Here is a 26,283-nt window from a genome sequence, read left to right as displayed (position 1 = left end):
GCAATGTTCTAACAGTTTGAACTCAGGCTGGAGCTTAAGTGGCTGAAGTCAGTCATGCAGGTGGTGTAGGCCTACAGGACTGACCCACGATAAAACCTTAGGACCCCAGAGCTCAGGTGCTATAGACTGAATGTTTGCACCTCCCTGCATCTTCATATATTGAAACCTAATCCCCAGTGTGACAGTTTGTGGAGGTGAAGACTCTGAGAGGTAATTATGGGATTAGTGCCTTTGTGAGAGACCCCAAAGAGCTACCTTGCCCCTTCTGCCATGTGATGACACAGTGAGAAGACTGCCTTCATTAATCAGTAAGTAGGCCCTAACCTGACACCACATCTGCTGGCATCTTGATCTTGAGTTTTCCCAGCCTTCAGAACTGTGAGAAACTTCTGTTGTTGACAAGCCACCCAATCTATATTTTTGTTACCACAGCCCAACTGAACAGCCTACTGTATCAGGGGAGCTTCCTTGGTAATTTATTATTACTAGGAATATTAAGCAATGCCCATTTGACTGCACTGGGAAAAGACACCTGGATGCTTGTGCCTGGTTTGTCCTGGAATTAATCCTGTGTCTTACTTATCCCTTTGCTGATTCTAATCTGTATCCTTTGGTTGTAATAAACCATAACGGGTTTAACAGCAGGAGTCTTGTGCATCCTACTGCATTGCAGAGCGTAAGGGTGTTCTTGAGGATCCCCAGCACAAATGGTTTATTTAATTCAGACATCTTTGAGCTCATCCAGCTGGCAAAACCACCTAGCCCCAGTTGCCTTCAAATCCTTACATCAGCCTATGCTTTCATTCATTATGCCAAGTATCTTGAAGGTCCTTCTCTTTGCAACATAACACAGTAGGCAATGAGGAGAGAGCAGTGAACAGAAAATGCCCCATACCTTAGATTTTTTATCATTTTCCAAGGGCCAAGCAGATAATAAACACATAAATTTGTATTCTATCAGCTGGTGATAAGTGCTAGGGAAAAAATATGAACAGATCAGGAATATTATCCTCTGCCTCCCCCAACACATACACATACACCCAAGGATTTTTCTTATCAAACTTAGGACTAGCTCTGGGAAAGATAAAGACAGAACAGGAAAACAATCATTTTTCAGAAAACTCTTGAAAACTAACATCTGACTTGCCTAAAAAGTGAGATTCAACTTTTGATCTAAAGCACTAGCATAATTCAAACAAACAAAATAAACAAAATAAACTCAGAATACATTTCAAATACTGCTCTACTTCAATGGGGAATCAATCAGCTTAGAAACCCCTCACATAAAAGATGTGACCCTCTCCCCTAGGTCTTACAGGTATAAGATGGATGGAGTAGGTGGAGTGCTAAATCAGACTTTGCCCAAAGTTTATTTATTTATGTATTAATTTTTTGAAAAAAACCTCACTTTTTTTCCATTATATTTTGCCTTTTTTATTCCTTCTTTACCTATGCTTTATGTTCATTTAGTTGGTCCTTTCAAACATTTAGAAATTATAGTTGAGTTCCTTTTTCAAACATTTTGAATTATACATTCAAACAAGTTCAGAATTATAAGTGTACCGTACACTATCATGAATTTCTTGACCCGAAGCACTCATATGCCTCATCTAAATTACTCCTTTCTCCTCTCCAAATGGAAGCACTATTCTGCCTTATAAAACTGTAACTCTGCCTGTTTTTGAACTTCATATCAAATCATATGGTGTGCATTAATTTGTGTCTAGCATTTGCCATTCAGTGTCCTAGGACTATCTGTGCACTTCCTTGTAAAATCTAGTTTTAGCAAGAACCCTAATTAAGTCAGTTTAATTGCATGATCACCCTCAATATCTGATCAAGTTCCTAATCCTCTACCATTTCCCAGGTGATGTCTGATCACTCCTTTATTTATTATTTATTTTTAATGTTTATTTATATGACAGAGAGAGACAGACAGACAGACACACAGACAGCGCAGGTGCGAACGCACACACGCAAGAGGAAGGGCAGGGAGAGGCAGTTAAAATCTGAAGCAGGCTCCAGGCTCCCGGCTGTCAGCACACAGCCTGACCGGGGTGAGATCATGACCTGAGCTGAAGTCAGATGCTTAACCAACTGATTCACCCAGGTCCCCCTGTCTTTTGTTTTTAAGTTTATTTATTTTGAGACAGAGACAGCATGGGTGGAGGACTGGCAGGGGGGCGGGGGGAGAGAATGAATCTCAAGCAGGTTCCACGCTGCTAGCGCAGAGCCCGATGCAGGGCTTGAACCCATGAAACTGTGAGGTTTGACCTGAGCCAAAATCAAGGGTCAGATACTTAACCGACTGAGCCACCCAGGCACCCGCTGATCTGTCTTCAGTAAGAACCCTGTTAGGTCATTTTAGCCAGAATCCCCCTTACCTCAGATGTTTCCTCTTAATAATTTTCTATTCTTTAACCTGGCTATAGATTCCGGTCCCTGGCTATAGATTTCCACTTATGCGGTACTCAGTTGGAGTAGAGCCCGAGCTCTCACCCACGCTGTAAATTCCCATTGCAGTGATTCCTACACCTATCTCAATGCCCCAAGAAAAGTTTGCCTTACCATCTTTAACAAATGTCACTGAATATTTTTTTCTTGAACACCTTGCCTAAATCTCCCCTAGTCATAATACCCAGTGCCCTAAAACATTCCATATTAGACAGATGCTCTAACATAATGAATGATAAATTAAAATTCAATCTTTAGCAGTCATGGATTGGCTTATTAAAATGTAATCCCATGGACCCCCAGGTAAAATAGTTAATAGGACCAATGTAATTTAAAAGAGGGTCTTCAAGGGGGGAAACTCATGATATAAAACCTAATTAATAAAGGGGTGATTATTTGCAACAACTTTTCCATTTGACAGCCCAATTTTGCCTCTTCTTAAACCTGGAGAAAATAAAAGGTGCCTTATGATGTATTACGAGAACTGTAACACTGTGGTTCCATCCAATTAGGGCCCCCGTACCCAACATTCAATATTATTAAAAATCCTGGCTCCATCCAATCAACAACCAGTAAATATTTTGCTCTTACAGACTGGGCTAACATGTTTCTGCTGTTCAGTGCCTATTTAAATAGCCTCTCAGCTGCAATTTGCCTTCACCTCTGAAGTGTATCAAATTGATCACCTAACCATGCAGAGAAAAGACTCAGAGTACATGCAAATATTTGAGCAGAGTACTCTGAACTTTATATCCTTAATATAAGCTATAAGGACAAAAAGAAATGCAAATAAATTTAATAGTTTACTAAGTCTACAGTTGATAGTAACATTGGTATTACACTTTTTGAAACCACTATACACATACTGTAGCATAAAACAATATATTAATGCTAGTGTTTATTATAACAGAAAAGAGGTACGAGTATAAAATAAGATAAAGCAAACAAAAAAAATCCCATATTAAATTTTTACTGGGAATGAGTACAAATTTACGAGTAAGGAAACATGTACTTTAGACATCCACTGAAAGGCCTAGACAGGATTATACCCAAGTAGCACGGAGCCCATTATCACACCAACCTTGGTGTCTAAGAGGAAACAGGCTTTCTGGAGAAATCATTGGTTACAGGTTTGTAACAAGAAAGTACAAAGTGAACTGAGGCTTTGTTTTACACTTAAAGACTAATAGGGTTGTGTTTAAAGGCTAATAGGATTCATGTTGAAGGGACACTGATTCAAAAGGCAAATGTGGGGCAGCTGGAGCATCAAAATAAATGACAGGAATTGATTATAAAATAGTGAATGAAAGAAAAGCCCAAGAATATGTTGTGATACTCCAAAAAGAAAAAAAGTATAGAGGGCAGGGGAAGTGGGGACGGAAAGCTGCTCAGCTAAAGAATGGAAAAGGATTGACACAATTAGCAAAAACATCACTTTGTAACCTCCCCCCCACGCCCGCCATGTAAAAATAGGTTGAGGCAAAGATTGACAAGTGATGTTGAAACCCTTAGATGAAAGGCTGTTGGGGAACAGAATATCCCTCTGTTGCCAAGTATTACTCAAGGATTAAAAAAAAAAAAAAAAAAAAAAAAAGTGTGCCTATATGAGACAGAAGGGCACCTTAACTAAATGCTTCTCATCCCTCCTAATGGGACGTGCTTCCTGAATGGAATACAATACAAAGTACACAGAAACGTTCCAGTGTCTAAACTTGCCGTCTAACCCAGGAGCCACTGGGGGGTTCTCTGTGGCTACCATGAACATGTAACGTGGCTAGTGTGACTGAGAAGCTACATTCTCAACTTTATTTACTTTTAATTAATTAGATTTTAGAAATAAAATTGATTCAGTTACTTAAAAAAAAAAAAACACCACTTTTCAGTATGTTCCAACAATCTCGGTTTGGAGACCTTTTTCAACAGTAAAACAGTAAAAGCTAAATACAGATCAAGAATTCCCAATGAAAATTCAGCATCCACACGGAGATCCGGCATACACGCCAGATTCCAGCAACTTATTACAAAAGAAACATAAAATTTCTCATTAAGAATTCCCTATTAGCTGCATTTGTCATTAATTCCACTAATTTGAAACTGATAGCTGGATAAATTGGGTTAAATAAAACATATTAGAAATGATTTCCCAGGTACATTTAAAGTTTTTACTTGGCTATTAAGAATTATAAAAAATTACATCTGTACCTCACCTTATATTTCTAGGAGACAGTACGTCTCTAGACCCAACGACCACTTTACAAGGAACAGTCAAGTTAATTAGATAATTAAATAAAACCATAAGAGAACAACATCGTATCTGAATGCCAACATTTTACGATATAACTTTCCTGGAGCCTTCAAGAACCAAAATTAATTTCAGCTTTAAATGCAGGCACCTGTTTTAGGGACGAGAGAGCGAAAGCAAAATGCAATGTGCATTTTGCAATCTTGTTCGGGTTCTAGCTCCAAAAACCCCGACAACTGTAATAGATACTTTCGGAAAACTGGAGAAAGTCTACTTTCTTGGACGGACAGTGGAGTTTTGATGTTAGAAGACTGTCCTGATTCTCAGAGGATGCACGCTTACGATTAAAAGGTGAAGCGAATGTCTGCAATTTACCATTAAACGGCTCATCGTTAAGAATACACAGGACTAGAGACAAAATCTTAACAATTAGCGAACGTGGATGAAGGTTCCACGGATGTTCGTTATAGTGGCGCTGCAGATTTTAAGGAAGAATTTCTACACGGACACCCGAAAGAAAAACCTACCTGTCAAAACTTCACCCTACTTAGGGTGAATTCAATTCCAGCTAACGGCAACCGGCCCGCCACGTCTTTGCTCTCTAACTGCTACAGTCGAAGCTTCGGGCATTTGCAAGGCTCTGCCGCGCTGAGTTTTCTAACTTAACGCGAATTCACTCACTCAAGGCGTTTAACGTCGATAACTGACAACGCCAAGAGCACCGCGTGCCCGCCAGGATGCGACACAACAGCCACGCTGGGGGGGCGGGGACGTCGGGGCCGGAGTCGCCGCGACCAGGAAAGGCCTGGCTCCCACGCCTCCCCCGGGGCTGCTCCCCGCCTCGGGGCCCAGCCGGCCCAGGTTCTCGGAGGAAGGGGCTTTTGACTCCGCGCCTCTCTCTTGGGCTCCCCCCTTCCTACGTATCCACTCAGAGGCCGGGCGGCGACAAGCAATGACTCTCCCTCCGACGCGGGAGTGGCGCGCGGCCAAGATGGCCGCCGCCCCGCGCACGCGCTTTTCCGGTCTCCGCAAACGGCGCGAGGGGCGGGGCCTCGGAAGCTGGGCGGGCCGCGCCGACGCCTCTTCTCGCGCCCGCTAGCTGAGCCAGGCAGTTTTCCTCCTGCCGGGAGGCGGGGAGCCGCTCGGAAGGAGCTGGAGCGGAAGGTGGGGTTGTGGTCCTGGGCCGGCGCGGTGCTCTAACCCGTCTTACCTGGATGACAGTTGCTTTCAAATTTTGGTGCATACGTGAACCGTCCTCTTCATTGCACAACTGTGCCTGCACGTTCCCCGCGGAGATCATGAATACAATCGCTACATGGCTGCACTTGACCTTTTCCTAGGGCACTATGCGTGATTCATTTTTTCAATGTAGTTCAGCCTCCTGTTTGTGAAGGGAGCTGCAAACTACACTTGAGACAAGAGGGAGAAACGCTACAGCGTCTCAGTCTGAAGTCGCTGACACTACACTGGAGGTGAAGAGGTGACCTAAGTTTAAATGAAATGGCTTGTCTAGATGTGTGGCTGATGCGACATGTCTTCTTTACTGGGTTAGGAGAGCAACTGTTATGCCTAATGAGCCTCTGATTTCCATCATGATTTTGAGTTAAAAAGTTTTAAGAGCTTGGCCATCCCTTTCAGGTACCAACTAAAAGGAAACGGCTTATCATTTGGGAGACCCAGAGTGGGAGAGTTCTCCCTATTATTAGCCTTGAGTTGGCCTTAAGGCTAAGGCTACAGTGACCTCCCATGGCAGAGCTTCAGAGGTGTCATTAGTCATTTCCTAGAAGGAGGCAGATAAATCATTAAGTTGGCAATGGACGGTCTACAATAAGTCTTAGGAATCCTCTACATTATCTTTTAGTGAAAGGGGAGGGAATTTTGAATGGCTGTAATTTTTCTTGGTTTCAGGGATTTGCTTCCCAGGGATATGTCATGGACTAGGTAGTGAACCTGCTGGTCTGACAGAATTGTAATTTATTCTCAGAAACTTTGTCTTGTGGGAAAAGGAACCTTACTAAAATGCAGTCAGGAGGCCAGAGGGGGAACTCTCACAGGGTACCACTCCTTAATCACAGTAAGAATTATCAATTATAGGCCCCCCCAAAAGAAGAGCTGCAATAGGAAATTACAGCCCCCAACAGATGTACATCTCCTACAAGAAATAGACTACCCCAGCAATTTAGCCAATGAGAAACCATCATCAACCTGAACTCTTCCTTTTCTCCAATGGACCCGTTGGAAACAACCCCTCCCAACTTTCTCCTGCACCATAAAATAATGTTCCTCCTCTTTGTTGAACTAGCCTATGGTTTTTGCTGTAGGTTGCTTGTCCCAAATTACAATTCTCTGCTATTCCCAAAAAAACCTTCGTACACTGTCCCCAGCTCCTCCCTTTTCTCCTACTTGGGAGATCAGAAAGAGTGTGTGTAGCCAACACACTGGTCAGAGAAAAATGCACACAATGAGGTAAGGCGTGAAGGACAATAAACGTTTTTAAAATGCAGTAAAATATACATAAAATTAACCACTTTAGCCATCTTTAAGTGTACAACTCAGTGGCATTCAGTACATTTAGAAAGTTGTCCGACGATCCCCACTGTCCATCTCCAAAAATTTTTCACCATCCCAAACAGAAACTCTGTAGGAAACAAATCTTTATGAGATCCGACCAATGTTTTGGTCTCCAGGATTTCTGGAAACAGGAAAATGTGAGTTTAACTGCAGCAAAATGAGGCTGAATTGTAATGAACTTTAACAAGGTGTCAATCCATAAACTTTCTCTCTGTGCCTCAAGATAACCTCTGAAATGAAGACATTTAGACACTTCAAAGAACCTCCAGGGAGAAGCAGTTCCCTTGATACTGAACTTGAATTAACAGCACAAAATTAACTTTCTGGACACTATATGATTCCCTTTGGCCTCATCCTATTATTATTGGCTTATTTTGTACATTTCCCACAGGTGATGACAATGTTCTAAACACTCTAGTGTGAGTGGTAATGAACAACTGTGTTACCCTGGACCTCCTGCTGGCCAGCTGAAGCAGGGTATGTTTCGCTGCTGACACATCTTGCTGTACCCGGCTTACTGATTTAATTGGCTTGGGTCTGCATGGGGAGCCTAGCTGAAGCCATGTCCCCCTCATTACCCTGCCGGGAGTCATGGTTCTGGTCAGTCTTGTCTGAAGTTCCCTAAAAGAACAGAATCAATTTGGTATAAGCCCCTATGGCTACAGTTAATTACAATATCTGTGTTAGTCTCCTCTTGCTGCTGTAACAAGTTACCAGAAACTTAGTAGCTTAAAACAAAACAAATGTACGGTCTCGTAATTGTGAAGGTCAGGCATCTGAAATGGGTCTCACTGGAGTACATTCAGGGTATCCACAGGCTGTGTTTTTTCTGGAGGCTGTAGGGGAGAATTCATTTCCTTGTCTTTCCAGCATCCAGAGGCTGTCTCCATTCCCTGGCTTGTGGCCATAAATCACTCTGATCACTGCTTCCATTCTCACATCTCTTCCTCTGACTCTGACCCTACTGCCTCCCACTTTTGCTTAGAAGGGTCCCTGTGATTACACTCAGCCCACCTTAATAACCTGGGGTGCCCCCCCCCATCTCAAGAACCTTAATTTAGCCACACCTGCATAGTCCCCTTTGGCATACAAAGGAATATATTCACAGGTTCTGGGGATTAGGGCATGGACATCTTTGGCAGGGGCATTATTCTGCCTACCGCACAAAGCATCTACAAAGAATTCTTGGCTAGATACACGAAAAATCAGGGGCCAGAGTTGTAGAGAAATGGCTCTGCCACAGTGCCCTTGAGACTTTGTATCTATCCACATAGGCCATGCAGGCAAAGGGCCTGACTGTGGCAAATCTGAGTGTCGCCAGAACGCCCTGCGATCTTCCCAGAACATGAGGGACGGGAGGCCTGGAAGTAAGGAGCTACTATGAGGCCACCTCCCACTTACCTCCCCTGGGAAACTGTCAGAGGACAGTTTCTCATTGCCTCTTAGGTTCTGAGGAAGTAAGGGAGTTTTTTGCCCTGCCCCATTCGAACAGAATTGTAGAACGTAAAACTGCTTGGTCGCAGTCTAGATTGGGCTCTTCAGCTATGGGGAAGCGGCACAAAGAGTACAGGTTAAAGTTGATGGTCTCTGTGTCCGCCAGTAGAGGAACCTCCCCACCCTGCCCCCGGGGAGTATGCCAAAATGATGTTATCTGTGTAGTCTGAAGGCATGAGTTCTACTTCCCGGGTACTTGCCTGTCTCTCCTGTGAAACTTTTACACAACAGAACATTTTAGCCAAATGTAGAACTTCAAATCAAATGTCATCCATCTAGGCGGTGATATCTGGGAGGGGTGCTCTAATGAAGGGAATAATCATGTTTAACTATAGTCTACCGTCAGCCTCATTGATGCTTAGTGGCTCTAAGCACAGGCCGACCAGGGAATTAAAAGGTGAAATGGCAGGAATCTATACCCTTTCAGGGCCTTTGCTTGGCCAGTAATTATTGCAGCATATTGACCACCAACCTCCACTGGTTAACTGGTTCTTAACAGCTGGTGCCCACCAACAGCAAAAAGCTTTAGGCTCATTTCATGAGGGTGGCTCAGCAGGTCCCATTCTAATCATGGGAAAAGGTGATTGTCTGGAACACCCAGGACAGAATCTTGTAGCCAAAGTGCCCGATTTTAACAGTTAAGTTGGTTCCTGCCCTTTTTGTTAATCCTCCTCCCAAGGTATTCACTTCCTGGGGCTGGGGAAAGGGTTAGGCCCTTAAGAAGAGAGATGATGCGTATTACTTCCTCCAAGAGTCAACCCTTTTTTTTTTTGCCTTCCCCTTTTGCCTTTTGGTCTTTTACAAGTTTTTGGATGGTCACTGGCAAAGTGGAGGATAAAATGTCTTCGTTCTTACAGTGGTGACACTGCATTTTTTTTCTAGCAGAGAATGTCAGTCATTTTTTTTTCCCCCAGGATCCTTCACTCTGTCCTGTCTCATTTCCCCCAGGAGCTTGGGCTCTTTCCTCCTCTGGGTGGTATGAAGTTGTGATAAGCAGGATGCAACACCCATCTCGTGGTTCAGAACATTTTTTCAGTAAAACAGCCACCTTCTTTGGGCTCCTGGGAAAGGCAAGGATATAAACTTCTTTGACTTTAGTTAATGTTTTGTCTGGCTGGGCCCAAGAGTTGGGGGTCTCAGTGGCCCTCTGGGGAGGGGCTGGAATGCCATCCTAGACAGTGTAATGCCCGAAGTTCCGAATCCTCCCACAAAAGTCCACCAGAGTTGTAAGTCAAAGCCAAGTGGCAAGGGTCGTTTATTGCAGGTTCGAACCTGGTCCTCTGCGCACTCGTCGCAGGTAACGCCAAGAGGCCACGATCAGGGTTGGTACAGCGCTTTTATGGACAGAGACAAGTAGCACAGGGGAGGTTTTAAATTATGAGGTGCCTGATTGGTTGATTTTAAAGTAAGGACATTTGTTGTTCTCTGATTGGGCGTCCTTTGTCTGTCCTTTGGCGGGAAGGCTTTGTCCATTACTTGTGGCGGGAGGAGAAAGGGGGAAGGGGGAAGGGGGTAGGGTAGGTGAGGAATGTGTTAAGCAAGCAGGCTTACAGAAGCGAGAAATGCCAGTTAGTTTATGTGCAATTACTCATTTTATCACATATCAGATTACATTTAGGTAGGTTTACAACCCATTCTATTACACAGCGGGTTACATTCAGGAAAGGTTTCACATTCAGGAAAGGTTTTACAATGGTAGCAAACAGCAAGCAAAACAGATTTCTCAGCAATTGTATTTCTTATCAAAGATCTACAATAGGGGCGCCTGGGTGGCGCAGTCGGTTAAGCGTCCGACTTCAGCCAGGTCACGATCTCACGGTCTGTGAGTTCGAGCCCTGCGTCGGGCTCTGGGCTGATGGCTCAGAGCCTGGAGCACAGAAAGTTTCTGATTCTGTGTCTCCCTCTCTCTCTGCCCCTTCCCCGTTCATGCTCTGTCTCTCTCTGTCCCAAAAATAAATAAACATTGAAAAAAAAATTTAAAAAAAAAGATCTATAATAAGCAGAAAAGAGAACTTTAGCTTTAAACTAAGGCAGGGCAGTCATTTGGATTAAAAGCTGTTCTTTTCATTCCCCCCTGTCTCAAGTACCTGGGGACCCAATCTTGGGCCCTCCAGCGTTATTTAATTGAGCTCGCTTTTTATATCTAGGAGTTGATATTGCGGCCTAAGGACCATAACCTGAATGGCGTTTAGTCTATCTCTGATAAAGTTCGTTATTTTGTTGAATATAATAGGGCCGACGGCAAGAAGGAGGAGAAGACCTAGTAGGGGGCCTAGAAGGGGGAGAAGGTAAGGTAGAAACCCATGGAGTGCTGACCACAGTGGGTTTTCGGCCATTTCTTTCCGTCGGCGTGCGAGGTCCTCTTGGAGCTGTTTGATTTTGGTTCAAACTATTCCCGATTTATTGGCATAAAAGCAACATTTTTCTTGCAGGGCTAAGCAAATGCCACCTTGTTCTGCGGTTAGCAGATCTAATCCCCTCCTGTTCTGTAACATTACCTCTGCCAGGGAATCTAGCTGATCTTGCAGATCTTGGATTGTCCCTGACAAGGTCTCGACATCGTTGATTAGCTGTTGGGAGAGTTGCTGATAGGAGTGTATAGAGACTCCTAACCCTGCTGTCCCTGCAGCTAGAGTGCCTGTAATTCCCAGACCTGCCAGGAGGGGAATAATAGTTACAGCTCGTTTGGATCTGCCAGCTACAAAATCCAGGCTAGGAATGGGCATGGGGGTTTCTCCTGCAACCAAGTCGATATCGGGTAGCAAGGTGGCTAGGACACATATTCCGGTCCAATTATGGGGAAGGTAGGTGTAAGCTAGGTTGTTCCCGCAGACGAATACAGTAGTATTAGTACTGCATAGGGAGGAGTTGATAGTGATGTACTGGTGGCATTGGGCAAGGGACGTGATTCCTACATCTATGCTGTTGTTCTGAGAGGTAAAGTTGTTTATGAAGCAAGAAGTGTTGAACGGACTGATAAACTGAACAGGGAAAGGTGGAGGTAAGGAGGAAGGGAAGCAGTCGTCGGTTATACTAATATTAAGTATGGCGGGGATGGCGATGGGTTGGGGAGCTTGTTGGGGTAGGCACAGCCAGCAATCTTGGGCTAAAATTGGGTTAGTGGTGTTTAAGAGCGAGAGAGTGGTTTCTAGGACAGACATCGTCTGAGGGTCTAACTCGTAAGGGCTGTGCTTAGGGAGAATTAGGGGGTGGTAGTTAAGCTGTGGATACATATGTTTTGCAATTTTTTCAAGTTTCGCTTGTGTTTCTATCTGTCTGGCAGTGTCTTGGGGTCCTCCGCCGTCAGACACATGTATGGGGGCTCGAGGGTTCCAGCAGACGGCTTCTCCAACTAAACCATGGCAGCCAGCTTGAAGTTGCATATTATTATCACTAACTTTTGCGGCCCTGGTACTCTGTAAGATAGCTGTAAAGTAGGTTGTGGAATTGTCTGGCCCCATACATTGCTGATAGGAGTCATAACAAGAGCTATGCATCGATTCCTGGAAAGTAGAGCAAGGGCATTTTGCTGTGGGGGGCAGGGGTTTAGGTTTGTTAACACATATCCATTGCTGTTTTTGGGGTCCTGTGATGTCATAGGTCCGGGTTAAGTGAGCAATTGTGGTCCCACAGTCTTGGGTTTGAGTATATATTTGCTGATAGTGACCACCCTTTCCTTTAGAGCCGGCTATGGTTTTTAGTCTTTTACCATGTGGCAGGGTAAGGGTTTTAACTATGCCACCTCTGCAATCACAGGGCCTTCCATACAGAGCTTCATATAATTTCCGTTTGTCAACGGGGGCATTTAGTCCTCCTTTTAAGGGTCTGAAGTTTAGGGCCAGCAGAATAGAGATTAATATCCTGATCATGTTTAAGGAGAGTATGGTGCGAGATTAGGTTGGAGGTGGGGGGGCTAAGGTTGCGGGTTTGGTCTCTGGGGTCATTTTCGACGCAGAGTTAATTTTAAAGGGTGGGTCTCACTCAGGTCAACCGTCCAGGCGGTGTTGGCTTCTGGCACGAAGTCTTCTCGAATCGCAAAGGGATCAGCTGGTCAGGCGTGGGTGTAATGGATCCAGGTAGCAATCCCATCGACTTTGAGAGCAGTGGGCGTAGTCAGGATCACAATGTAGGGTCCCTTCCACCGTGGTTGGAGGGTCTCTTGCTTGTGTCTCTGCACGTATACCCAATCTCTGGGTCGGTAGTGATGCGGCTCAGGAGGGGGCCCGTTTTCATAAATGGCTCTCAACCTGGGCCAAACTTCCTGGTGGGCGTGCTGGAGTTCCCTCAGGGAAATAAGAAGTTTATGATCATCAAATTCAGTTAACACATTAGACTGTAGGTTGGGAATTATAGGGGGGGGCACTCCATACATGATTTCAAAGGGGGTTAATCCCAGTTTGTAAGGGGAGTTCCGCACCCTGAACAGGAGCGTAGGGGAGTAAGACTACCCAGTTAGCGCCAGTCTCCATGGTCAATTTGGTTAGGGTCTCTTTTAGGGTTCTATTCATTATTTCTACCTGTCCTGAGCTTTGGGGTCTATATGCACAATGTAGTTTCCAATCGGCCCCAATAAACTGCGCTATCCCTTGTATTACCTTTGAAATGAATGCTGGTCCGTTGTCTGATCCTATTAGGGTAGGGAATCTGTACCTGGGCATGATGTCTTCTAACATTTTCTTTGCTACTACCTGCGCAGTCTCATGCTTGGTGGGGAAGGCCTCCGTCCATCCTGAAAAGGTATCTATAAACACTAACAAATATTTGTATCCATATTTTCCAGGCTTTACCTCGGTGAAGTCTACTTCCCAATAGGCTCCCGGCCTGGTTCCGCGGGTTCTGGAGCCAGGGTTTTCCCCGTGGTTGGTGGCGTTAGTTAGTTGGCAAGCTTTACAGCTAGTAACTATCTGTTCAATTTTTGTCTTAGAGTTTTTTTTTTTTTTAATTTTTTTTTTAACATTTATTTATTTTTGAGACAGAGAGAGACAGAGATGAACGGGGGAGGGTCAGAGAGAGGGAGACACAGAATCTGAAACAGGCTCCAGGCTCTGAGCTGTCAGCACAGAGCCCGACGCGGGACTCGAACTCACGGACCGCGAGATCGTGACCTGGCTGAAGTCGGACGCCTAACCGACTGCGCCACCCAGGCGCCCCTGTCTTAGAGTTTTTAATGGTGATCTTAGCATGTCTTATTAAGGCTCACATTTTTCTTGTGCCCATAGGAGTGGCTCGGTGCATCTTGGATAAGACTTTATTTCCCATTTCTTCTGGGAGGATTATGCTACAGTCTGCTGCTCTCCACCATCCGTTAAGGCACTGAGTCATAGGCAATTTTTGGATCCAGTTTAGGTCTTCTTTAGTGTAGGTGGGACTTTCTGGTAAACTAGCTGAACCGGGGTCTGGTAGGGTGGTCATTAAAGCACAGTCCACCTGTAGGGCTACCTCTCGGGCTACTTGGTCAGCCAAATTATTTCCTCTGGCCACCGGTGTGACCGGTTTTTGGTGGCCTGGGCAATGTATGATGGCTAGTCGTTTAGGCAGCCAGAGTGCTTTTAAAAGAGCTAATATTTCTTCTTTGTTTTTGATAGTTTTCCTCTCTGCAGTTAACAGTCCCCTCTCTCTGTATATAGCTCCATGTATGTGGGCTGTAGCAAAAGCATATCTGCTATTGGTATACACGTTTAGTCTTTTGCCTTTTCCCAAAGTCAGTGCCTTGGTTAAGGCCACAAGTTCAGCCCGTTGGGCAGAGGTGCCAGCTGGCAAAGGCTCTGCCCAAACAGTCTCAGTTTCAGTTGTGACTGCTGCCCCCGCAGCTTTGACCCTGATGTACAAAGCTACTGCCGTCAGTGAACCAGGTAACTTTGGCATCTGGTAGCGGGTGATCCTGTAAATCTTCCCGAACTCCATGAACCTGTGCCAATATCTCAGCGCAGTCATGGAGGGGGGTATCCAAGTCCGGGTCTGGTAACAGGGAGGCAGGGTTTAGTGTTCTGAGGGGATTTAGTAATAGTCCCTGGTAGTGAACCAGTCGGGCGTTACTTATCCATCGGTCAGGAGGTTGTTTGAGGACTCCCTCGATGGCATGAGGGGTTGTAACATGTAACTCTTGTCCCATAGTTAACTTATCAGCATCCTTTACCATTAGAGCTGTAGCAGCGATCATACGGAGGCAAGGAGGCCAGCCAGCCACTACTGGGTCCAGTCTTTTTGAAAGATAGGCAATGGGCCTGGGCCATGGGCCAAGGAGTTGCGTCAGCACTGCTTTGGCTACCCCTTTATTTTCATCTACGAAGAGATGAAAGGGTTTGGAGACATCGGGGAGCCCTAAGGCTGGTGCCGACAACAGGGCGAGTTTAATTTGCTGGAAAGCCTGCTCAGTTTCCTCTGTCCATTCAAAGGGCACTTGTTCTCGGGTGACCAGGTAAAGAGGCTTAGCCATCTCGGCGAACCGACGTATCCACAAGTGGCAGAACCCGGCCGATCCCAGGAATTCTCTTACCTGCCTTCGCGTTGTGGGTGGGGGGATGCAGAGGACGGTTTCCTTCCGTGCATCAGTGAGCCATCGCTGGCCTTCTCTTAACAGATACCCCAAGGAGGTTACCTCGGATTTGCAGATTTGGGCTTTCTTTGCTGAAGCCCGGTACCCCAGGGCACCAAGTGTCCGGAGGAGGTTTTTGGTGCCTTGTAAGCAAGCTTCAGCAGTCTCAGCGGCGATTAAAAGATCATCAACGTACTGCAAGAGAGTTACTTTGGGGTTTTGATTCCGGTACTCACCCAGATCTTCGTGAAGTGCCTCATCGAACAAGGTGGGTGAGTTTTTAAATCCTTGGGGGAGCCGGGTCCAGGTGAGTTGCCCATTTATGCCTCTCTCAGGGTCGGACCACTTGAAGGCGAAGAGCTCTTGGCTTTTGGGGGCCAGAGGCAGACTGAAAAAAGCATCTTTTAAATCGAGGACAGTATACCATTGTCTTTCTGGGCTGAGGGCACTTAGGAGGGTATAGGGGTTGGGTACTGTTGGGTGTATGTCCATGACTCGGCGGTTAACTTCTCTCAAATCTTGTACCGGATGGTAGTCCGTACTGTTAGGTTTTCATACAGGCAGCAGGGGGGTGTTCCAGGCTGAATGGCAGGGACGCAAGATGCCTAAGTCTAGGAGGCGACGGATATGTGGCGTGATGCCATTTCTGGCCTCTATTGACATCGGGTATTGTCAGACCTGAACTGGATCTGCCCCTGGTTTCAGCTCTATGAATAGAGCTGGGCGGTTTAACCAACCCCATACCTCTGGTTTCAGCCCATGCTTCTGGAAACTGCTGGAGCCAGGGCTCTATGTTTTGACTTTGTGAGGGTGGCCCCTGATGGAGTCGATATTCATCTTCTAATCTTAGAGTAAGTATGGTAATGGGTTGGTTGTGAGGGCCAGTCACTTGGGGGCCCCCTGGCGTAAAATGAATCTGGGCCCCCATTTTAGTGAGTAAGTCTCTTCCTAATAAGGGGCATGGGCTGTCGGGGATGACTAGGAAGGAATGGGTGACCTTTCCATTTCCTAGGTCCACAGTCCTCTGGGTGGTCCAGGGATATTTTTTTATCCTGGTAGCCCCTTGGACCCAGGAAGATTTTTAAGAAATTTTTCCATGGGGTCTGATCAAGACCGAATGTTGTGCCCCTGTGTTGACTAGGAATTGAACTGGGTTCCCCTCCACTTGTAGCGTTACCCTAGGTTCGGGGAGGGGATCCAAACCCCGTCTCCCCTATTCTGCATCTTGAGTGAAGAGGGCAGGTGTGGTTTTTGGCTGCCACGGTTTTTTTTTTTTTAATTTTTTTTTTCAACGTTTATTTATTTTTGGGACAGAGAGAGACAGAGTATGAACGGGGGAGGGGCAGAGAGAGAGGGAGACACAGAATCGGAAACAGGCTCCAGGCTCTGAGCCATCAGCCCAGAGCCTGACGCGGGGCTCGAACTCACGGACCGCGAGATCGTGACCTGGCTGAAGTCGGACGCTTAACCGACTGCGCCACCCAGGCGCCCCGGCTGCCACGGTTTTTGATCATGACGTGGCTTTTTCTTTTTAGGGCATTCTCGGGCCCAATGGCCTTTTTCTTTGCAATAGGCACATTGGTCCTTATCTAGGGGCTTTTGTTTATCCAGGGGCTTTTGGACAACAGCGGCCAGGACTTTGGTCATTTCCTTGGTGACTTTAAGTTGCCTGTCCTCTGGAGTCTCTCTATTATTATAGACACGCTGGGCAATGCGGAGTAAGTCCTGAATCTGTTCTCCCTCCAGGTCCTCTAATTTCTGGAGTTTCTTTTTAATATCAGTGGCTGCCTGATTTACAAAGGCCATTACAACAGCAGCTTGGTTTTAGGGGGCCTCGGGGTCCATGGGGGTATACTGTCTGAAGGTTTTCATTAATCTTTCTAAATAAGCGGCAGGGCTCTCTGTCTTACCTTGTATTACTGAATACACTTTTGCCAAATTAGTGGGCTTGCGTGCAGCAGCCCGGAGACCCGCCATTAGAGTCTGGTGATAAATGCGCAGCCGTCCCCTACCTTCTGCCGTGTTGTAATCCCAGCCATCCTGTGGGGGTCAAGTCAAGGGAAAAGCTGCATTAATGAGATCAAGGTTAGCAGTGGGTTGGCCATCGTCTCCAGGAACCAGCTTTCTTGCTTCCAATTAAATTCTTTCTCACTCCTCGGTGGTGAACAGGATTCGGAGGAGCTGCTGACAATCATCCCAGGTGGGTTGGTGGGTAAACATAACACTGTCTAAGAGACTTATTAAATCTTTAGGGTTGTCAGAAAATCGGGCATTTTGGGTTTTCCAGTTATATAGATCACTGGTAGAGAAGGGCCAGTATTGAAGTCAGGGGTTCCCCGTATCGTCGGGAGGCCCTATTTCTCGTAAGGGTAGAGCTATGGTGGAGTCAGGAAGGCGGAGTCCTGGCTCATGTGGGGCCCGCCTACGGGTACGTCCAGCTGGCCCTTGGATTTCGCCCCCACTAGGCATGGGCGCGGGTTGAGCCTCCCTATCTTCTAGTCCTCCTATGGGCTGAGCTACGGGAGGCTCTGCCGGCGCGGCAGGGATAGGGGCAGCTTGCGGAATAAGAGGGGGAACCTGGTAAGGGGGAGGGTCAAGGGAAAGTAAGTCTTGGCTGTCGGGGAGGACAGAGGGTGCAGTTGGAGTTGGTGGCTTGGGAGGGTTGATAGGTTTAGCCGCCAGAATGTTGCATGGCCCTGTTGTTACGAAGGAGGCCATCCAGGGAGGTGGGTTTTCTACTAGATCTTGCCATACTAAAATGTAGGGAATCTGATCCGGGGGGCCTTCTTTCCCTGATAGGAAAATCTTTGATTTTACTTTAAGGACCACAGGGAGGCAGAAGGTTCCCTCCATAGGCCAATTAACCCCAAAGGTGGGCCATTCAGAGCGGCAATAGGTGATCAACTTCCCTTTGCGAATGTCTAGGCTTAAGTTGTGTCCTCTAGCTTTTACGTCCCTGAAGTTGGCGAGAAGGAGGGAGAGAAGGGTGCTCTGTGTTTGGCCCATGTTATGATTCTGAGGAAGAGGAGAAGAGAGGGGGGGCGCGGGCAGCACGGACGTGGGGGAGGGGGCGCTGCTGGCCAGGGGGCGGGAGGGAAAGCCGCAGGGAGCTGAGGAAGGAGGAGAGAAGAACAAAGGATGGAATAATCAATTCTGATCAGCGGAGGAAACACTTAATTCCAACAAAACATCCGACCCATGAAAGAAAAACAAGAACTAACAAGAATCTTTCGTAGCGGTTCCAACTTTCTGGTGCCGTCTCGGCCAGCCCAACAGAAAGGGTTATGGTTAGAACGGTTAGCGGTAATTACAAGGGCCCAGGGGTGACAATACATTTAGACTGACATAGAAGCACTCGCGTACTCGCCCGTCTGCGTCCCTCACGGGAACTTAGGTGCCTCTTAGCATGGGCGGGCAGGTATAAACCCCCTGCTTGGATCAAAATAAATTTTGACCACCTTAAGCCGTATGAGGATCACTGTGAAAGTCGGGTTAGAGCCCACTCGAATCCCGTAGCTTATGCCGTGGGACTACACATAGGGGAAGTCAGGCGCGTGCCCCTGACTCCCAACAATCATTCCAGTCGATTTAACAGACAGACACACAGACACACATTACATCAAAATATGAGTAACAATTGGCATGCCTAGATGTTTTTTGTTTTTTTTTTTTTTTTAGACGCCTAGAGATATTTCTTTAGCACTCTGGAAGTTCATAGAGAAAATGAAAGTATTTAGTTCGCAGGCGCGTTGGGCGTAAGCAGCCCACAGAAAAGAATCCTGATGGGCCAAAAAAGGCCCCCCGATGGACCAAGAAGGTCCCCTGATGGGCCAAGAAGGCCCCCAGATGGGCCAAGAAGGCCCCCAGATGTCAGTGGACGTCTCCAACTGACCCTGGCTGGGTGCCCTATAGCGCGTCCGCCAGGGTCACACCAGCTTCCAGACAGAACCGGTTCTCCAGGGAAGAAACACAGATCAGAGAGAAAAGGAAGAACGTTAGAGCCGGCTTACTTACTGATCGGAATCAGAAAGGACCTGTTGACCAGAAGTCTGGTGGGCTCGGGGCAGATCTCGGTGGGACCTCCAAATGTAATGCCCGAAGTTCCGAATCCTCCCACAAAAGTCCACCAGAGTTGTAAGTCAAAGCCAAGCGGCAAGGGTCGTTTATTGCAGGTTCGAACCTGGTCCTCTGCGCACTCGTCGCCGGTAACGCAAGAGGCCACGATCAGGGTTGGTACAGCGCTTTTATGGACAGAGACAAGCAGCACAGGGGAGGTTTTAAATTATGAGGTGCCTGATTGGTTGATTTTAAAGTAAGGACATTTGTTGTTCTCTGATTGGGCGTCCTTTGTCTGTCCTTTGGCGGGAAGGCTTTGTCCATTACTTGTGGCGGGAGGAGAAAGGGGGAAGGGGGAAGGGGGTAGGGTAGGTGAGGAATGTGTTAAGCAAGCAGGCTTACAGAAGCGAGAAATGCCGGTTAGTTTATGTGCAATTACTCATTTTATCACATATCAGATTACATTTAGGTAGGTTTACAACCCATTCTATTACACAGCGGGTTACATTCAGGAAAGGTTTCACATTCAGGAAAGGTTTTACAATGCTCGTAGCAAACAGCAAGCAAAACAGACTTCTCAGCAATTGTATTTCTTATCAAAGATCTATAATAGGGGCGCCTGGGTGGCGCAGTCGGTTAAGCGTCCGACTTCAGCCAGGTCACGATCTCGCGGTCCGTGAGTTTGAGCCCCGCGTCGGGCTCTGGGCTGATGGCTCAGAGCCTGGAGCCTGTTTCTGATTCTGTGTCTCCCTCTCTCTCTGCCCCTTCCCCGTTCATGCTCTGTCTCTTTCTGTCCCAAAAATAAATAAACATTGAAAAAAAATTAAAAAAAAAAGATCTATAATAAGCAGAAAAGAGAACTTTAGCTTTAAACTAAGGCAGGGCAGTCATTTGTGTTCTTTTCAACAGTAAATCTGAGTGGGACTACAGCTAAAGCCTGCTGGCTGTGGACAAAGGGACCTCCCCCAACTGTGCTTAGGAGACCTGCCATCCCTGCCTTATGGGCTTATGAACCTGTTGTAGCAATTCCTAGGGACTTGTCTAGTCTCAGAGTATCCCAAAACGCCAGTTGGCCATGGGGACCTCCTCTCGCTACAGCCCATGATGGGGTCAGAGGCAGCCCACCCTTGGTCCAGACTTAGGCACTTCTCCCCTTTTCCTGCTTGGGCCCGGAAGTCTTACAGGGTCCAGAGCTGCTTAGTGGGGGACCAAGCAGGCAGGCTTACCTCTCTCCCCAAGCTGCTGCACCTCTGACCCCAAAAGTCAGTTCCAATGATGTTCACTCAAATACCTATGAGGTAGGGAAGCTGAAGGGACTCCATTTTATTTATTTATATTTATAAATGTTTAAAAATGTTTTTATTTATTTTTGAGAGGGAGAGCACGAGTGGGGGAGGGGCAGAGAGAGAGGGAGACAGAATCCAAAGCAGGCTCCAGGCACTGAGCCGTCAGCACAGAGCCTGACACGCGGCTGGAACTCATGAATCATGAGATCATGACCTGAGCTAAGTTGGACACTTAACTGACTGAGTGCCCCAGGAGCCCCAGGACTCCATTTGAGAATGACCTCATCTCTGCTGTTTTTCTGCTTGGCCCCATTTACTCATGTTCAATATTTTGCCTCTGAATAAGACAAAAAAGCTATGTTCCCATTCAGGGGGAAGGCAAGAGAGTTAATCATTCTTTGAGTTTCATCCTAGGCCCCAAATACCTGATAACACCTAAGAAGAGCCAGATCCCAAACATGTTCCAGGACATTAGCTTTGAACAAGCCTTGGTTGATAATGGCATCAATACCCCTACCTTTAGTAATTTGTGGAGTCTACTGCTCACCTGACACTTTCCTTTGACTGGACCCTACCCTGGATTCCTGAAGAAAAATGTACTCTAGGCCCTTTTCCAATATAAATCCCTAACCCCAATTCTCTTTTCCTTTCCTAGTCTCCCAGACACTCGGTCTGCCATTTTCCATCACCGATGCAATTATTCAAGAAACTCTGTTTTTACTTTCTCTGGCTTCCATTTGATTTCAATCCTGTGAGAAGCCAAAGGCCCCCTTCACTGGTCCTGTGGTACCCTCCTCTAGGTCCCTGGGCCCACCCTGCCTGCATCTTGTTGAGGCTACCACTTGTTGAGGCTAATGAGACATAGTGGGAGATCCCAAAAAATATACAGAGCAAGGGGTGCCTGCGTGGCTTAGTCGGTTAAGCAACCAGCTCTTGATTTCATCTTAGGTCATGATCTCACAGTTCAAGTGTTCAAGCCTTGCATTGGGCTCTGTGCTGTCTACTTGGAGCCCACATAGGACTCCCTCTCCCTAGCTCTCTGCCACTCCCCTGCTTGCTTGCTCTCTCAAAACAAATAAACTTCAAAAAATAACAAAACACGCAGAGCAAAACAGCACAGAACAACACCATGTCAAACTGACACACAGGTATTTTAGAGTTTCAACCGCTTGAAACTGTCCAGTATAGTTTTGTCAATCGATTGTCCTGTTGACTGGTGGTCCCTATTATCTATTTCCTGATTACCTCAGTCGCATCCTGATCACCTGGAGGGAATTTGAGAGATTTGAGGACTGATCTAGGAGAAGACAGGACCACAAGAGGTAGAAAATCCAATGACCTTTACTGGGTTGACAAAGATTTACCATCCACTGTACCATCCACCGTACCTCTTGCTGATAAATTGTCATTTACCCATAAGATACTTGGATTTGAACCTGCTTTTATACTAAGGTCTCTTTTCCCCTGTTGTGATAGTGCTGAATAAAATCGGTTTTACCACTTTAAGTCCACCACTGTTTTTCTTCAACAGGGTGGCTCTTGGACAGGGTTGTGTGACAGGGGAAGTCCCAACATGAGACCATCCAAAGGCTTAGGGCACAGAAGCCACCATCCAGAAGAGGAGGAGGGCAAGGGAACCCCTGGGGGAAAAGGGCATCTGGGAGTGGTCTTACTGTCTAGGTGACTTTGCTCAGCACAATGGAGGAGTCAGAGAGCTCTGAAAGGCCACAGCAGCTTGGTGTTTTACTAGGCTCTATGTCTTATCAGTGTTCAGTAGATGCTGGGTGACATTTTCACAGTATCCAAAGCAGGGAGGCTCTGAATGGCTAAAAATATGCTTGTTGGGCTATTTTAAAAGTTGGATATGCAAAAGTTTGAGTTTGGCCCCAGAGGGCTTTTGAGTTAATGGGTCACAGTGAAGAAATAAACAACCCAAAGGCCAATACACAGAGTGGCTTATTAGCATAACAGACCTTTATCTCACACTACACACTAAAATGAATTCCTTGAGGAGTAAACATTGAGAAGTTTTAAAAATAATAAAATGTGGAAGAAAATTAGGAAAATAACTTTTATACTCTAGAGTTTAGGAAGATTTAAAAGCAAGCTAGGAAGGGCACCTGGGTGGGCCAGTTGGTTAAGCCTCTGACTCTTGATCTCAGCTCAGGTCTTGATCTCAGGGTTGTGAGTTCAAGGCCCCCCTGCTTAAAAAAAAAGCAAAAAAAAAAAAAAAAAAAGCGAAAAAAAAAAAAAGCAACCTAGGAAACCCAGAAAACATTCTTTTTTTAAAAAAAAATTTTTTTTTCAACGTTTATTTATTTTTGGGACAGAGAGAGACAGAGCATGAACGGGGGAGGGGCAGAGAGAGACGGAGACACAGAATCAGAAACAAGCTCCAGGCTCTGAGCCATCAGCCCAGAGCCCGACGCGGGGCTCGAACTCACGGACCGCGAGATCGTGACCTGGCTGAAGTCGGACGCTTAACCGACTGCGCCACCCAGGCGCCCCGAAAACATTCTTTAAAAAGTATAGGCTTGGGCGCCTGAGTGGCTCAGTAGGTTAAGCGCCAGATTCCTGATTTTGGCTCAGGTCATGATCTCACAGTTCATGAGTTTGAGCCCTACATCAGGCTCTGCACTGTCAGAGTGGAGCCTGCTTGGGATTCTCACTTTCTCTCTGCCCTCTCCCGCTTCATGAGGTTTTTTGGGGGTGATAGTGGGGCTTGTGGGATCCAGGTTTGATGACCAAGAAAGAAATTTTGAAGACGTTTTTGGTGCAAAAAGGTGATTTTATTGGAGCACGGGGACAGGACCCATGGGCAGGAAGAGCTGCCCAGGGACCATGGGGAGAGACTGGTTATATACTATGGGGTTGGGAGAGGTAAAGTCCAGGGGAAGTTTTCAGTGAGATTTTCATAGGCTAAAGAAGACTCACAGAATAGTGGAGGCCCAGCCATTGTCAAGCTAGGGTTGCTTTTCCCTCTAGCAAAGCATTAGCATTAAGACCATAAGGAGTTCCTGTAGAAACATTTTTTTTTCAACGTTTATTTATTTTTGGGACAGAGAGAGACAGAGCATGAACAGGGGAGGGGTAGAGAGAGAGGGAGACACAGAATCGGAAACAGGCTCCAGGCTCTGAGCCACCAGCCCAGAGCCCGACGCGGGGCTCGAACTCACGGACCGCGAGATCGTGACCTGGCTGAAGTCGGACGCTTAACCGACTGCGCCACCCAGGCGCCCCATGGAGTTCCTGTAGAAACATTTTAATCTGCCGGCCTCAAGTATTTGTCAACGGGCTGGAGGTTATAGGGAAATTTATTTCTATCTGCCATTTCCTTCTGCCTTTGTTTACCACTTTACTATGGAGGAGTGATGGAGACTTAGGTCCTGCAGGACTATGATCTCTATCAGATAACCATTTGTTTTTCCTTTTCCTTTGTTCTTGGGCAGCCAGGAGTGTCGGAGGAATATCACACATATCCTACCTGGGGTGTTTGCAGCCTGTCAGCTTGCCTTATGCTCCCTCCTTACTGCTCATTCTCTCTCTCTCTCTCTCTCAAAATTAAATAAACATTAAAAAAAAAAAAGTATAGACTTGGGGCGCCTGAGTGGCTCAGTCAGTTAAACATCTGACTTTGGCTCTGGTCATGATCTCACGGTTGTGGGTTTGAGCCCCAAGTCAGGGCTCAGAGCCTGGAGCCTGCTTCAGATTCTGGGTCTCCCTCTCTCCCTGCCCCTCCCCACTTGTACTCTGTCTCTCTCAAAAAATAAATAAACATTAAACAAAAAAGTATAGACTCAAAAGTATAGACTATTGGGTTATGTAAAATTAAATATTGTATACAGATATGACATCATAAAGTTAAAGAAGCAAAGTTATGTTATCAGTTAATAGATGCATGAACATTTGATTACATTGATCAAAAACTGATAATACATCTTCATAAACCAGATTTTAAAAGGTACTTCATTAACTTAAAGACACAAAACATAAAGAACACAATCTGAGTTTTTTGTGTCTCATGTCCATGAAGTACAGCCAGACCAATACTAAACCATCCTGCACACCTAGAAAACTGATCTGAGGATTAACACAACGATCTGCACAACCTGAACCACAGAATCCAGCAGGGATACAGATGGTTCCTGGCTTAAGATGTTAGATTTAAAGTTTTTTGACTTTATGATGGTGTGAAAGTAATATGCATTCAGTAGAAACCATACTTTGAATTTTTAATTTTGATCACATCCCAGGCTACTGATAGGTGGTATGATACTCTCTTTTGATGCTGGGCGGGGGTAGCCAGCTGCAACCCCAGTCAGCCATGAGATCATGAGAATAAACCACCAGTACACTTAAAACCATTCTATGTCCATATACCCTTTCTGTTGTTCAAGTTCAGTACACTGCTTAATAAATTGCACGAGATACTTAACACTTTATAAAAGATAAAATAAGCTTTGTGTTAGATAATTTTGCCCAACTGTAGGCTAATGTAGGTATTCTAGGCACGCTCCAAGTAGGCTAGGCTAAGCTATGATGTTAGCTAGGTTAGGTGTATTAAATGCATTCTAGACTTAATGGTATTTTCTACCTGGGATGGGTTTGTCAGGGCATAGCCCCATTGTAAAGTCAAGGGAAACTGTAAATATACTTCCTTTAATAGATTCAGGACTATGTAGCTCTTCAACTTCTTTTCACAGCTTCAGTTTGTTGTAAGTTTCAAAATTTGTCAATTTTATGTAAAATCTATTTTAAATAGAATGATGGATGAATGAATACATCTCGATGCATAAGCGTGTAAAAACAAAAACAAAAACAAACACAATCTACAGCAAATAGCTTACCTAGCATCCTTGATAATCATTACCGACCAAGACAAGAATGCTTGATTTCTTTCTGACTTTACAACAGTTTGAGAGGTCCTGCACAAAGAAACGAGGTAGTATTAGAACAAGAAAAAAACAGGGGCAGAAAATTGTATTTATACGGAAAATCAAATAACGTAATGACAACTATTAGAGGAGAGCCAGGTTTCCAGGTAACTGGACTTGCATAAACAATTATCAATCGCCTTTCTCTACAAGAGCAGTAATCAATAAAACAATGAAAGGGAAAACTAAAGACCTAAGAAAGGACTGAATTAATGGAAGGGAGATCTTAGGAAGTGGTATAGGCTTAAAGTTATAACTATCGTGTTCTGTGCATAACAAAGTGGAGAAGGGTATAAATTCAAAAAAACGCAATTGAGCATCCAGATGTCTGGCTTCGGAGCCTGAATGGGAGCCCCTAACCCTATCCCCGCAGCCCCGCCCCCTAGACCTCAGCTCCCCAAGAATTGCCAACCAAGTCTCGCCCCTCCACCTGGTTCCACCGTAAACCGTGCCCTTCGGAATAGTCAACTAAGCCACGCCCCTAGGCGTTGTCTCGACCCAGCTCCGCCCCACAGTCCTAGTCAACCAAACCCCGCCACGGACCTGATGTCCCCCCAGTCCCGTCCAGTTCCAAATCCTGCGCTGATTCGCCCCCAGGGCCCAACCGCCTCTCTCCCCAGAAGAAAACTAGCATTTCTCTTCCACTCGCGGCCCGAGAAAGAGATGCCTCCCGCCCGACCACCCCTCGTAATCTTACGGCTCAGCTACCGA

The 26,283-nt window shown here is 46.0% G+C and overlaps 1 protein-coding gene and 1 pseudogene across 1 annotated transcript; both read right to left on the bottom strand.

The window, feature by feature from the left end:
- Positions 1–12,722: 12,722 nt before the first annotated feature.
- Positions 12,723–17,621, bottom strand: LOC122486550 (annotated as a pseudogene).
- LOC122486833 (proline-rich protein 36-like) lies at positions 16,789–19,269 on the bottom strand. The gene has a single exon (XM_043586458.1). The coding sequence runs from the start codon at positions 18,300–18,302 to the stop codon at positions 17,622–17,624; it is 681 nt and encodes a 226-aa protein (XP_043442393.1). The 5' UTR covers positions 18,303–19,269; the 3' UTR covers positions 16,789–17,621.
- Between the last annotated feature and the right edge of the window lie 7,014 nt (positions 19,270–26,283).

This window comes from Prionailurus bengalensis, chromosome A2, assembly GCF_016509475.1.
Source record: "Prionailurus bengalensis isolate Pbe53 chromosome A2, Fcat_Pben_1.1_paternal_pri, whole genome shotgun sequence".
In the NCBI taxonomy this organism is placed as follows: domain Eukaryota; kingdom Metazoa; phylum Chordata; class Mammalia; order Carnivora; family Felidae; genus Prionailurus; species Prionailurus bengalensis.
Note: the sequence above shows the minus strand (reverse complement) of the source record. Positions and strands in the feature narration are given on the sequence as shown.

Bases quoted from the DNA above. Each gene is read 5' to 3' on its own strand.
- LOC122486833 (XM_043586458.1), bottom strand. From the start codon at position 18,302: ATGGGCCAAACACAGAGCACCCTTCTCTCCCTCCTTCTCGCCAACTTC.